This window comes from Hyla sarda, chromosome 7, assembly GCF_029499605.1.
Source record: "Hyla sarda isolate aHylSar1 chromosome 7, aHylSar1.hap1, whole genome shotgun sequence".
NCBI lineage: Eukaryota > Metazoa > Chordata > Amphibia > Anura > Hylidae > Hyla > Hyla sarda.
Window position 1 is genome coordinate 197,707,199 of NC_079195.1, and position 14,754 is coordinate 197,721,952.

Consider the following 14,754-nt stretch of genomic DNA (forward strand, 5'->3'; position numbering starts at 1 on the left):
AATACACATTAAAACCTGTCCTATCGCGGCGGTCCCTGCAGCCATCAACGACCGGGATCCGCGGCTAATACAGGACATCACCGATCGCGGTGATGCCCTGTATTAACCCTTCAGATGAGGCGATCAAAGCTGAGCGCCGCGTCTGAAGTGAAAGTGACACTAATCCGGCTGCTCAGTGGGGCTGTTCAGGACCGCCGCGGTGAAATCGCAGCATCCCGAACAGCTTACAGGACACCGGGAGGGACCTTACCTTCTTCCTCGGTGTCTGCCCCGTGCCGGGATCCCCTGCATGGCCGGCGCTCCCCTTCGTCGTCATCACGTCGTCGCGCACGCTGTCCCGTCATCCAACAGGAGCAGCGTGCGTAGCGACGTGATGGCGGCGATGGAGAGCGAGGATACCCGGCAGCAGAGACGTTCCGGAGCGACGGGGACACCCTGTGGACGCGGCAACATCCAGGGCAGCGGTGACGGGTCCGGAGCGGCGGGGACACGTGAGTACTACCTCCTATACCAGTGGTCTTCAACTTGCGGACCTCCAGATGATGCAAAACTACAACTCCCAGCATGCTGGGAGTTGTAGTTTTGCAACATCTGGAGGTCCGCAGGTTGAAGGTTCAGAATCTTTTTTTCCTAGATTTTCGTGCTTTAAAATTGGGTGCGTCTTATTTGCCGGAGCGTCTTATATGGCAAAAAATACGGTATATGGGGATATCATTCAACTATCTAATTAAAAATATGGACATCCTTCTGCTTAAATTAACTAAAAATTTACTTTAATTAACTAAAAATAGAACAGATTTACTAATCCATTAGTTAGACCAGTGTTTCCCAACCAATGTGCCTTCAGCTGTTGCAAACTACAATTCCCAGCATACTGCCTTCATGTTCCGGGTGCATATTACAGATAATTACTGCAAATTGGGGATTTAGTAAGAAGGAGCAGCTGCAGCATAGTACAGACACTGTACTGTAGTATTTTTTTCTCCGCTCAACTTCCATCCATCCAATGGATTGACCGACGGAGCTCCCTTTAGCAGAGCACACTTGCAGTATCCCATAGCATGTTTCTTTAGATCACTTTCCTCAAGGGTTAATTTTACTGCTTTGTCTGTGGCATGTCCCCCCTTTTTTTTTTTTGCAAAACAAAACAAACCTTTGGTCCCAGCGGTCGGAGCCCCCATAATCAGACACTTATCCCCTATGCTGTGAATAGGGGGTAAGTGTCTGATAAGTTTAATTCCCCTGACTATCCCTTTAAGAAAGGGAAGAAAGAAAACATGTTGGGGTCAGCAGGGCTTTATTAGGCTGCACTGTGCAGTAATAAAGATAAGCAGTCAGTTATAGCTTGCAGAAGTGGCAGGCCTGCGGGTGTCACCTTTTTACTGTAATCCTGTCTGTGATGATCTAGGTAGTGTCAGATTGTTATTAGGCTCAGTGGCCAGAATGAAAACTACAAAATTCTAACAATAATTTAAGATATATAGTAGGTAGTAAAAAGGAAAATGAGAAAAAACAACACCAAACATTCTTAATAAATAAATAAATAATAACAAAAATATATATATATATTTATACATTTAACAATGTAAGTAATGTACACAATCTAATTCTTAAAAGGGTTATTTAGGATTAGAAAAACAGAGCTGATTTCTTATAAAACAAGGAAAAGAAAAAAAAACAGCACCAAGCCTGTCCTCAGGTTGTGTGTGGCATTGCAGAATAGTTCCATTGAAGTGAATGGAGCCAAGTTGTAATACCACACACAACCTGAGGATAGGGGTGGCACTGTTTTTTTTTTTTTTTTGTTCTAATCTGGGAAATGGCCTTCAAAATTAAATTTTTTCACATCCTTATGATAGGGATGGTGCTGTTTTTTTTTTTGGAAGACATTACCGTATTTTTCGCCGTATAAGACGCACTTTTTCTTCCCCAAAACTGGGGGGAAAAAGTCGGTGCCTCTTATACGGTGAATACACCCCTATCGCGGCGGTCCCTGCGGCCATCAACGGCCGGGACCCGCAGCTAATACAGGACATCACCGATTGCGGTGATGCCCTGTATTAACCCTTTAGACGCGGCGATCAAAGCTGACGGCCGCGTCTGAAGGGAAAGTGACACTAACCCGGCTGTTCAGTCAGGCTGTTTGGGACCGCAGCGATTTCACCGCGGCGGTCCCGAACAGCCCGACTGAATAGCCGGGTTAGTGCTTACAGGACACCGGGAGGGACCTTACCTGCCTCCTCGGTGTCTTCTCCGTTCAGGGATCCCCTGTATGGTCGGCGCTCTCCTTCCTCGTCATCACGTCGTCACGTACGTGCGTCGGCGTGCGTAACGACATGATGGCGGTGACGGAGAGCGAGGATACCCAGCCGGCAGCAGAGACGTTCCGGAGCGACGGGGACACGGCGACAGCGATGGAGCGACATCCAGGGCAGCGGTGATGGGTCACGTGAGTACTACCGGGGACACGTGAGTACTACCTCCTATGCAGTGGTCTTCAATCTGCAGACCTCCAGATGTTGCAAAACTACAACTCCCAGCATGCCCGGACAGCCAACGGCTGTTCGGGCATGCTGGGAGTTGTAGTTTTGCAACATCTGGAGGTCCGCAGGTTGAAGACCACTATTGGGTTAAAAATCTTTTTTTTTTTAGATTTTGCACCTATAAATTGGGTGCATCTTATACGCCGGTGCGTCCTATAGGGCGAAAAATACGGTAATTCTCATTTTTATTCTTGGATAGCGTTGCTCGCGAATATTCGCAATGCAAATTTTATTCGCGAATATCGCATATTCGCGAATATTCGCGAGAATAGCACTATATATTCGTAATTACAAATATTCGTTTTTTTTTTTTCACAGTACACATCACAGTGATCATCCCTCTCTGCTTCCAGCTTGTGTGGTGTAAAGAATAGTGTTGAGCGGCATAGGCCATATTCGAATTCGCGAATATTCGCGAATATATGGACGAATATTCGTCATATATTCGCTGATATTCACGTTTTATTTTCGCATATGCAAATATGCGCGTTAAAATTCGCATATAAGAAAACCCGCACAAGCAGAAATTCGCATATGCGGAAATTATCATATGCTAATTTTCGTATATGCGAATATTCGCTCACCAGTCTTACACAGTAGTTTTTGAGCCTTCTTTACACCACACAAGCTGGAAGCAGAGAGGGGTGATCACTGTTATGTGTACTGTGAAAAAAAAAACAAAAAAAAAACGAATATTCGTAATTACGAATATATAGTGCTATATTCGCGAATTTGCGAATATGCGATATTGACGAATAAAATTCGTATTGCGAATATTCGCGAGCAACACTAGTAAAGAAGGCTCTAATACTACTGTGTGAGACTGGCGTGCGCATTTTCGTATATACGAAAATTAGCATATACTACGTTTCGCATATGCGAAGTTTCGCTTATGCTAATTTTTGTATGTGCTAATTTTCGCATTTGCGAATTTACGCATATGCGAAAATAAAACGAGAATGTTATGAACATGCGAATATTCGCGAATATATGACGAATATTCGTCCATATATCCGCAAATTCGAATATGGCCTATGCCGTTCAACACTATTCTTGGAAACCACTATAAGTTTATAGTTAATTTTAGGAAACAGTCTACTACAGTAGTATTCATGCATTTCTTGTTTTTTTTTCTCAAAATTTGCAGTCTTCCTGGTGAGGACTCACAATGGACGGCTTGATAGTATGGAGATTGCTGGCCGGCTTCCTTCTCTGCTGTCCCAATGATCTTCTGACTTCTGCAGCGGCCATCGAAGTGCCAGGAAGCAAGGCCTGCAGCAGCGAGAAGGCACTCACCATCACCCATATCTACAGCGCTGATGGGGAAGAACCGCTACAAACCGTGGAATCGAGTGATAACCAGCTGGTGTTCAGGCACAAACTGCAGCTCCAAAACTCTGCTGCAGACTGCGAGAGGAATGCACTTATAGATGACCTCCTCGCCAGGCTGCAAGCGTTAGAACTGGGGATGAAGGAGATGAAGGATCAGTATGATGGATGCTGTGGAGCTGCAGGTAAATGACTTGATTGTAATGGAAGTCATTCAGTATTGCTTAAAAGGGTACTCCGGGGGGAAACTTTTTTTTTTTTTTAATCAACTGGTGCCAGAAAGTTAAACAGATTTGTAAATTGCTTCTATTAAAAAATATTAATCCTTCCAGTACTTATAAACTGCTGAATACTACGTAGGAAATTCTTTTTGGAACACAGAGCTCTCTGCTGACATCGTGACCACAGTGCTCTCTGCTGACATTTCTGTCCATTTTAGGAACTGTCCAGAGCAGCATATGTTTTCTCTGCCGATTTTCTCCTACTCTGGACAGTTCTTAAAATGGACAGAGATGTCAGCAGAGAGCACTGTGGTCATGATGTCAGCAGAGAGCTCTGTGTTCCAAAAAGAAAAGAATTTCCTCTGTAGTATTCAGCAGTTAATAAGTTCTGGAAGGATTAAGATTTTTTTTTTTTTTTTTATAGAAGTAATTTACAAATCTGTTTAACTTTCTGGCACCAGTTGACCAAAAAAAATAAAAAAAGTTTTCCACCGTAGTACCCCTTTAAAGGGGTACTCCAGTGGAAAAATTTCTTTTCAAATCAACTGGTGGAAGAAAGTTATACCGATGTGAAAATTACTTCTGTTTAAAAATCATAATCCTTCCAATACTTATCAGCTGCTGTATGCCCCAGAGGAAGTTGTGTAGTTCTTTCTATTCTGACCCCAGTGCTCTCCTGCTGCTACCTCTGTCCGTGTCAGGAACTGTCCAGAGTAGGAGAGGTTTGCTATGGGGATTTGCTCCTGCTCTGGACAGTTCTTGGCACGGACAGAGGTGTCAGTAGGGAGCATTGTGGTCAGAGTGGAAAGAACTACACAACTTCCTGTGGAGCATACAGCAACTGATAAGTACTGGAAGAAGTAAGATTTTACATTTTTCTGATTTTGATTTAAAATTTTTCTGACACCAGTTGATTTGTAAACATTTGTTTGTACACAAGAGTGTAGAGGTTCTGATGATCTTCCCCCTCCAGTGAAGTACTTACCCATCTTCCCCCCAACACAGATGTATTTGCTACTAAGGGCATTCACACCATATTTTGCGCTTCCGGGAGGAGCAATTCGGTGGAAGAATTACAAAACCGCCTGCTGCTGTATCCCTGCCGTAACCTCTGTCGTAACCCCATTCGATCCAATAAGGCTAGGTTCACACTACGGAATCTCTGGCCAGAATTTCTGCCAGAGATTTAGCCGGCGGCACTAAGACCGCACGGATTGCATTGCCGTCCCCATAGACGGCAATGCATTTCTGGGTGGATCTTTGGGGAGATCTGCTCAGAAATGCATTGACATCTATGGGGACGGCAATGCAGTCCACGTGGTCCTAGTGCCGCCGGCTTGATCTCCGGCAGAAATTCTGCCCAGAAATTCCACAGTGTGGACCCAGCCTAAGGGTGCGTTCACACGGAGTATTTCCTCTTGAATTCTCCTAATTCACATCTCCTCTGCCCACTGACTTTAATGTTTTTCCCGCTGTCCTGTTCACACTGCGGAAATTCTGCTAGCGGAATTCCGATGCTGAATTCCGTTCCGCTTGAAGAATGAGCATGTTCATTCTTCAAGCGGAATCCACTAGCAGAAGTCAATAGAAGTCAATGGTAAAAAAAAAAATTCCGCCCGACATCGTTTTCGCACGGAATTTGCGTGCAATTTGCACGGAATGTGCACGGAATTCATACGGAATTTGCACGGAAATAGCTGAAAACCCCTTCACTTCTTTCTCCCGCAATTCTGCGTGCAATTCTGTGCGCAATTCTGCACAAATTGCACGCAAATTGCGCGCGAAAATAAAATTCTTTTTTCCGCACGTAAATTTTTCTGCGTGAATTACTCTGGATTTACTCCGTGTGAACGTACCCTAAGCTGAACAGAATAAGCTGGTGACTCCGGTCTGATCATTTTTCAACCGTATCCGGCTTTTGCCCCGGAGTGAAAACCGCCAATAACCGGTACTAGCAGATCAGACTGCATATGTTCAACTTGACAGAATTCCTCTAATTACATATCTACCCTTGATATTGAACATATGAAAAATAAAAGAGTGCAATAAAATGCTTAGCCAATGGCTGTCCGGGCATGCTGGGAGTTGTAGTTTTGCCGGAGGCACAGTGATTGGGAAATACTGCTCTACATGGAGTTTGTATACTTTCTATTAATTCTCCAGCTTCGCCCCCAGAATATATACAATCCTCCCCTGGATGCAACATTACACCCTTATAAATAAGATTTCCATGTACACGTAACTATATAGTAGAAATTCTTCTTTTTTTTTCTACTTTGAGTTGATATCATTTCAAACTTTTGACATCAATCCGAAAAAAAAAAAAATAAAAATAAAAATGAAAGCGACAGGGTCATATGTTTTCGCTATGATTCGGCTGCTACTGTTGATCTTCGTAAGATCTTTCAGAGGCTGAGAACTGTAACATCTCAGACTAAGTACTGGAGATGGCAGATAACAATTTATTTCGGGTTTTTATTAATTCCCTCGATTATGGTGGAGCTGGCAGAGGACAAAAAAAAAAGAGAAAAAGCTGTATAGGAGTCGAGACCTGATCATTATCTGGCTGGTGATCCCGGGGTTAGTTGACTTTTCCGCCTAATTAATATCAGATGCTGTGCGCAGTGATTAAAGAGGTGGATTATGGCGGTAGAATGCACACAGACAGCCTGCAGTTCTGAAACACTCCTCTAGATGGCACCTTGTTTCAGAATAAAATTAACTATAGGCCAATGGTCTCTGGAACTGAGGACCTCCAGATGTTGCTAAACTACAACTCTCAGCATGTCCGGACAGCCGTTGGCTGTCCGGACATGCTGGGAGTTGTAGTTTTGCAACATCTGGACGTCCACACTTTGGAGACTGCTGCCATATGTAATATATGTCCAATGGCCTCTTCATTAAAAACATTACAGGGGTACTACTGTGGGAAACTTTTTTTTTTTTTTTAATCAACTGGTGCCAGAAAGTTTAACAGATTTGTAAATCACTTCTATTAAAAAATCTTAATCCTTCCAGTACTTTTTAGGGGCTGTATACTAAAGAGAAATCCAAAAAAGAAATGCATTTCCTGTGATGTCCTGACCACAATGCTCTCTGCTGACCTCTGCTGTCCATTTTAGGACATATGTTTGCTATGGGGATTTTCTCCAGTTCCTAAAATGGACAGCAGAGGTTAGCAGAGAGCACTGTGGTCAGGACATCACAGGAAATGCATTTCTTTTTTGGATTTCTCTTTAGTATACAGCCCCTAAAAAGTACTGGAAGGATTAAGGATTTTTTAATAGAAGTGATTTACAAATCTTTTTAACTTTCTGGCACCAGTTGATTTAAAAAAAAAAACGTTTTCCACGGTAGTACCCCTTTAATCTAATGGCGTATTGATCCACCAATGCAGTGAAGTTGGACTATGCTGAAGGCACTGGCATACTCTGAACAGCCGGTTTTACCTCATCCCAGAGATATCTATAGGATTACAGTAAAGGGGCACTCCGGAGGAATAAAAATGTTTTCAATTTTCTGTCAACAGAAAGTTCTACAGATTTGTAAATAACTTTTATTTAAAAATCTTAATCCTCCCAGTACTTATCACATGCTACAGAAGAAGTTGTGTTGTTCTTTCCAGTCTGACCACAGTGCTCTCTGCTGACACCTCTGTCCATGTCAGGAACTGTCCAGAGCAAGAGGAGAGGTTTGCTATGGGGATTTGTTCTTGCTCTGGACAATTCCTGACACAGACAGAGGTGGCCGCAGAGAGCACTGTTGTCGGACTGGAAAGAACTACACAACTTCTTCTGTAGCATGTGATAAGTACTGGAAGGATTAAGATTTTTAAATAGAAGTTATTTACAAATCTGTAGAACTTTCTGGCAACAGAAAATTGAAAACATGTTTATTCCTCCGGAGTGCCCCTTTACTGTAATCCTATAGATATCTCTGCTCTTTGCTGCCACCTCTGTCTATTTCAGGAATTGTCCAGAGCAGGAACAAATCCCCATAGCAAACCTCTCCTGCTCTGGACAGTTCCTGACAGGGAAAGAGGTGTCAGCAGAGAGCACTGTGGTCAGACTGGAAAGAACTACACAACTTCTTCTGTAGCATGCAGCAGCTGATAAGTACTGGAAGGATTACGATTTTTAAATAGAAGTAATTTACAAACCTGTATAACTTTCTGGTACCAGTTGATTTGAAGACGTTATTTTTTCCTCTGGACTACCCCTTTAAAGGGGTACTCCGGTGAAAACCTTTTTTCTTTTAAATCAACTGGTGGCAGAAAGATGAACATATTTGTAAATTACTTCTATTAAAAAATCTTAATCCTTCCAGTACTTATTAGCTGCTGAATGCTACAGAGGAAATTCCTTTCTTTTTGGAACACTGATGACATCACAAACACAGTGCTCTCTGCTGACATCTCTGTCCATTTTAGCAACCATGCATAGCAGATTTATGCTAAGGGCAGCATGGTGGCTCAGTGGTTAGCACTGCTGCCTTGCAGTCCTCGGGACTTGGGTTCAAATCCCACTAAGGACAACAATAAATAAAGCATTATTATAATAGCGTCAGCAGAGTGAACTGTGCTTGTGATGTCATCAGAGAGAATTTCAAAAAGAAAAGAATTTCCTCTGTAGTATTCAGCAGCTAAGAAGTACAGGAAGGATTAAGGTTTTTTAATGGAAGTAATGTACAAATATGTTTAACTTTCTGCCACCAGTTGATTTAAAACCGGAGTACCCCTTTAAGTAGGCCTCACTCTAAGTTGCTCGGTACACTTGATTTTCCTAAAGCAGATTCACACTTAACCTGGTCCATAGAAAAGTTGCTCACTTGGTTGATTTTTCATACATGGAACCTCCAATCATAAAGGAGTAGATATCTCTAATAAAGTGGCCACTGAATGTATGAAAAAGGGCAATAGTATCTAAAACTCACAACATCCCTTACAGTGAAATTATAAAAATTTCTCAATTTTTGCAACAAAAGCAACGTTCTGTAAATAAAGCGACGTAATAATCTCGTGCCGAGCATCATTCTGGAGAAGAAAGTAAAATGCACAAGATCCCCTTGAATTTACTTACGTAATTGGGCGAGTGCAATACAGTGGTCCCTCAAGTTACAATATTAATTGGTTCCAGGACGACCATTGTATGTTGAAACCATTGTATGTTGAGACCAGAACTCTATGGAAACCTGGTAATTGCTTCTAAAGGCACCAAAATGTCATCCAAAAATAGGAAAAAGTGAGAATTAAAGAAAAATAAGTAGATAACTAATACAGATAAAGCAAATCCTTACATATAAAAGTAAGAAAGATCTGCTGGGAGCTGTAAATCACTGTCTATGTCAGTGTTTTCCAAGCAGGGAGCCTCCAGCTGTTGCAAAACTACAACTCCCAGCATGCCCGGACAGCCAAAGGCTGTCCGGGAATGTTGGGAATTGTAGTTTTGCAACAGCTGGGGCCACCCTGCTTGGGAAACACTGGTCTATGTAGAGGACAGGAGCTTCTTCGGGGTCCTGTACAGTACACAATGTCCTAAAAAAGTAACATGGAGCCACCCTCACCTGGTGTCCAAAGGAGCAGCTAACCCTGGTACAGGTAAAGTGTACAGAACATGTAATACCTCCCTATACTGTAGGGGGCGCTATCAGACACCAGTCAGTGCATGCACTTCAGTAATACAGGTGTTTTACCAGTGAATGCCCATTCTGATTGGTCAGTTCTTCCAGCCATTGACACAGATCTGGACTGTCCGTAGCATTGTATGTTGAGTCTGGTTTCAACTTACGGTTGTTCAGAAAAGACCATTATATGTTGAAACTATTGTATGTTGAGGCCATTGTAAGTTGAGGGATCACTGTATTTGATAAAAGATAAGTGTTCAGAGGAATGCCCCTTCTAGTTGTAAGACTCTCAATTGATGCAATTTAATACCATTTTAATTGCGGTTCCTGCGGTGGGATTATGTCGGAGCGAAGGATTCTGGGATCTTCTTAAATCGCAGGTGTTCGCAATGCTTTTTAATTATCTATATTTATTACCCTACCTTCTCATGATCATCTCGCACTTTCTATAGTTAACCCGCTGGCACATTTAGAATTTCAAAGAATTTATGTGCTCAATGGGCAGGGGTAATGATGGCTTGCTTACATTTAGATACAAAGTTTTTGGAGAAAATAAAGGAAAAAAAGGTATTGTTTAATTAAGTGTAGTGTTGCTCGCGAATATTCGCAATTCGAATATTATTTGCGAATATAGCATATTCGCGAATTCGCGAATTTCGCGAATACAGCGCTATATATTCGTAATTACGAATATTCGTTTTTTGTTTTTTTTTTTCTTCATAGTACACATCACAGTGATCATCCCTCTCTGCTTCCAGCTTGTGTGGTGTAAAGAAGGCTGTAATACTACTGTGTGAGACTGGCGTGCGGAAATTCGCATATGCGAATATCAGCACATGCTAATTTTCGCATATGTGCTAATTTTCGTATATGGTAATTTTCGCGTGCCCGAATGTTCGCATATGCGAAAATAAAACGAGAATATAACGAATATGCGAATATTCGCGAATATATGACGAATGTTCGTCCATATATTCGCGAATATTCGCGAATTCGAATATGGCCTATGCCGCTCAACACTAATTAAGTGCGGTAAGATTACCATAAAATTGAAAAATGAGGCTAAAATATGAATAAATTACCACTGTCAGGGTATATTAAAGGGGTTCTCCCTTGTTTATACAGTTTTTTGTTATTATGTTTGTGTGTTATGTGTGTATAAGTATGTGTTTTTTTTATGTGTGTTGTGATTATGTATACATGTATTTTCTTACCTTTTTTGAAGATCCGGAAGCTGGCCCCTTTTTCTTCCAGTGGCTTGCAGTGCACCTCGGCCTCCGCCATGTTGTTTTCGGTACGTGGGATGTCGAGGGGGGGGGGGGGGGGGGTTGTTCTTGCTTCTGTCCTTCCTATCTTCTGACGTCCGAGGCAAATCTTTTCTTCCTGTTTCTTCCGTGGCTCAGCGACGAATCTGTGACCTCTTCCGGCGCATGCGCAGGTAGTTTTTTTTTTTTTACCAAGAAAGTTTTTTTTGTCTAACTGACAAACTGTGTGCGCATGCGTGAGTACGCAAGTGCTACGCTAACAGAGTAGCGTACGTTAGGTCTACGCTAACAGCGTAGCTTTGCGCAAGCACAGACAGTTTGTCAATTAGACAAAAACAAACTTTATTGGTAAAAAAAAAACAAAAACTACCTGCGCATGCGCCAGAAGAGGTCGCAGATTCGTCGCTGAGCCACAGAAGAAACAGGAAGAAAAGATTCGCCTCGGACGTCAGAAGATAGGAAGGACAGAAGCAAGAACACACCCCCCGACATCCCACTTACCGAACACAACATGGCGGAGGCCGAGGTGCACTGCAAGCCACTGGAAGAAAAAGGGGCCAGCTTCCGGATCATCACAAAAGGTAAGAAAATGCATATATACATAATCACAACACACATAAAAAACACATACTTATACGCACATAACACACAAACATAATAACAAAAAACAGTATAAACAAGGGAAAACCCCTTTAAGAGGTCTTAAATACCAATGTTATATGCAGGGGGAGGTGAGGAGGAAAATACCCTTAGTATTCGGTGCTGCTAGTTTCCAACAAGCAGGAAGGCAAACGGACCAGAGTAGTCTTGTGAACATAAACTGGACAAATTTATTGAGGTCAAAACAAAAGATGAAAGGATAACGCGTTTCAGAGGACAGCGCCCCCTTCTTCAGATCAGTGATACCAACATGGCACACAAACCGACAATAAATACAGTAGAAAATGGCGCCCAAAATAACAGGGAGGGGCCAGAGTGTAAAACAGAATATTGCAGAAACATTTCAAAATGGAAAAAAAGGCATAACGTCTCAATGCATCAAATAACAAATAGCAAATGAGGAACATAGGGTGTAAAAACGAGTGGGAATGATGTATAAACATAATACAGAGTATCGGATCATGATCAGGTCCCAGGACTGCTGCGAACATGTCCGGAAGTAGAAGAGGCGTTGTTTCTAAGACGCGCCGATAGGTAAGGAGCGGGCGCATCTCTAAAACCTTCCCCTGGAAAATCGTACCAATAAAAACTAGACATCACGGCGCATAAAATGAGCCATCAAACAATACAAAGGGATTAGATTAGAATAGGGTAATTTTAGGCATACTTATTTTGTTTACAAAAAAGTTTGACTTAACCTTTAGGGGGGGTACTCGCCCATAGACATCTTATCCCCTGTCCAAAGGATAGGGGATAAGATATGTGATCATGGGGGTCCCGCCGCTGGGACTTGGGACAACAAACCACCCTGCTTCAGTATTCAGATACAGAGCTGGGGCAGCAAATGGTATCTGTCTCCCTACATGGAGGAAACCCGTCTTCATTTTGGGGCCTTTTTTGACTAAATGGCTCTGTATGACGACAGCCGACCATTATAATGTATGTACCTGACTTCAGAATGAATTCACATGTTACAAGTTCCATTTAATTTCTTTTTTCCAGCACTTTATGGTAACTGTAATGGAAATGGAAAGTATTCACCAGCATTAGGCTACTGCCAGTGTGATGAGGGATGGGAAGGACCTGACTGTTCCATAAAGAAGTGCCTCTATGACTGTGGCAAGTTTGGCACCTGCGTTAATGGCGTTTGCCAGTGTCTGGAGGGATATACCGGCCCAGCCTGCAGGAAGAAGAAATGTCCGGTTGATTGTGGAGAATTTGGGAAATGTGTTGACGGCACCTGCATATGTTCAGAGGGATACACTGGCGTGGACTGCAAAGAGAAAAAATGTGCTGTCGACTGTCGTCCCAATGGCCGCTGTGTTAATGGAGAATGTGTCTGCGATGAAGGATTCATGGGAGTTGACTGCGCCATAGGTAAGAAGATTTCTTAATCCAAATATTTTGCGGACCCCATTATGTTGACATCCGCATCTCTCCTTACAGCTCCCGGATGCTCCTTCATACATGATGATGATGCATAAGAATATGTTTAGATTTTAGACAAGTGCAACCCTCCTGCCTCCAAATCCCCTTTACCCAAACAATATGAGGACACAAGTGTGGTGTAAAATTGGGCCATTCAGCCCCTTTATTTAACAGAATTAAGAAAACCTTTTTAAATTACTTTATAAATAACATTACAAACAATATTAACAACTTTACATGTACATGACCTGATCGCCTTTGACAATAAGGGTCCCTGGAGGGGTCTACCTTAGAATTATTCGTTCTACTAATGACTCCATGCACTAACACTCTCTTGTCCTTAGTTGCCTCCACCTGACCGAAAAGATGGGATATGAAAACGGTATACGAGCATGGCATGCAAGGACAAGATATGAGGACAGGATATGAGGACAGGATATGAGGACAGGATATGAGGGCAGGTTATGAAAACGGTATATGAGGACGAGAAATGAGGTGGGGATATGAGTTCGGGATAGGAGGATGGGATATGAGGTCATGATATGAGGTCGAGATATGAGAATGGGATATCAGGACAAAACATGAGGACAGGATATGAGGATGAGATAAGAGGACGGGATATGAGGTCATGATAATAGGTCAGGATATGAAGATGAGATATGAGGACAAGAGTATCATTGTTGCTTTTAATCTCCTGCAAGGTTTAGGTAGGAAGTACGGACAATACCGGGTACTCCACTAGTTTATATAGGGCCCATGGTTCCAGGGCTCAGTACATAAGATAAGGGTAAAAATACATACCGTATATACTCGAGTATAAGCCGACCCGAATATAAGCTAAGGCCCCTGATTTCACCCCAAAAAAACAGGAAAAGTTATTGACTTGACTATAAGCCTAGGGTGGGAAATACATCATCCCCCCTTGTCATCATCCAGACCCCCGTCATCATCACCCTGTCATCACACCCCCCCTTCATCATCACCCTGTCATCACACCCCCCCTTCATCATCACCCTGTCATCACACCCCCCCTTCATCATCACCCTGTCATCATCCCCCCCCTTTCATCATCACCCTGTCATCATCCCCCCCCCTTTCATCATCTCCGCCTGTCAATCCCTTCATCAGTGGTCTCCAACCAGTGGACCTCCAGATGTTGCAAAACTACAACTCACAGCATGCCCAGACAGCCATCGGCTGTCCAGGCATGCTGGGAGTTGTAGTTTTGAAACCTCTGGAGGTCCGCAGGTTGAAGACCACTGCAGCCTTCATCATCATCCCCCCCCCCCCTTCATCATCACCACCTGTCAATCCCTTCATCAGTGGTCTTCAACCTGCGGACCTCCAGAGGTTTCAAAACGACAACTCCTCATCATCCAGCCCCCCCCCCCCCTTTTGTTTTGTACTCACCTCCCCTCGGCGGGAAGTTAGGGTGAGCTGGTCCGGGCCATCTATGCTGCAGGGACCGTCCGGTGGGGATGGTTAGTTGTTGCGGGCTGGCCATTTTCTCTTCCCCGCGCTTCGGGCCCGGACTAGTAACGTTGCCTTGACGACGACGCACAGGGGCCGGGCCCGGAGCGGAGAAGAGGGCCCCCCCCCGGTGAAAATGGACAGCCTGCAACACCTAACCATCCCCACCGAACGGTCCCTGCAGCATAGATGGCCCGGCATCCTGGGTGTTGTAGT

At 43.3% G+C, this 14,754-nt stretch overlaps 1 protein-coding gene across 10 annotated transcripts in view; it reads left to right on the forward strand.

Annotated features, from left to right (window-relative positions):
* LOC130282987 (tenascin-N-like) overlaps positions 1 to 14,754 on the forward strand; it is an 87,868-nt gene that overhangs the window by 10,356 nt on the left and 62,758 nt on the right. For 9 of the 10 annotated variants that reach the window (XM_056532065.1, XM_056532066.1, XM_056532064.1 and 6 more), the window contains exons 2-3: positions 3,691 to 4,057; positions 12,643 to 13,017. In XM_056532065.1, the coding sequence (XP_056388040.1) occupies positions 3,712 to 4,057; positions 12,643 to 13,017 (721 nt within the window). In that variant the 5' untranslated portion in view covers positions 3,691 to 3,711. Of the gene's footprint in view, positions 1 to 349; positions 492 to 3,690; positions 4,058 to 12,642; positions 13,018 to 14,754 lie in introns of those variants that run through there. The other variant, XM_056532068.1, reaches the window with a different exon arrangement.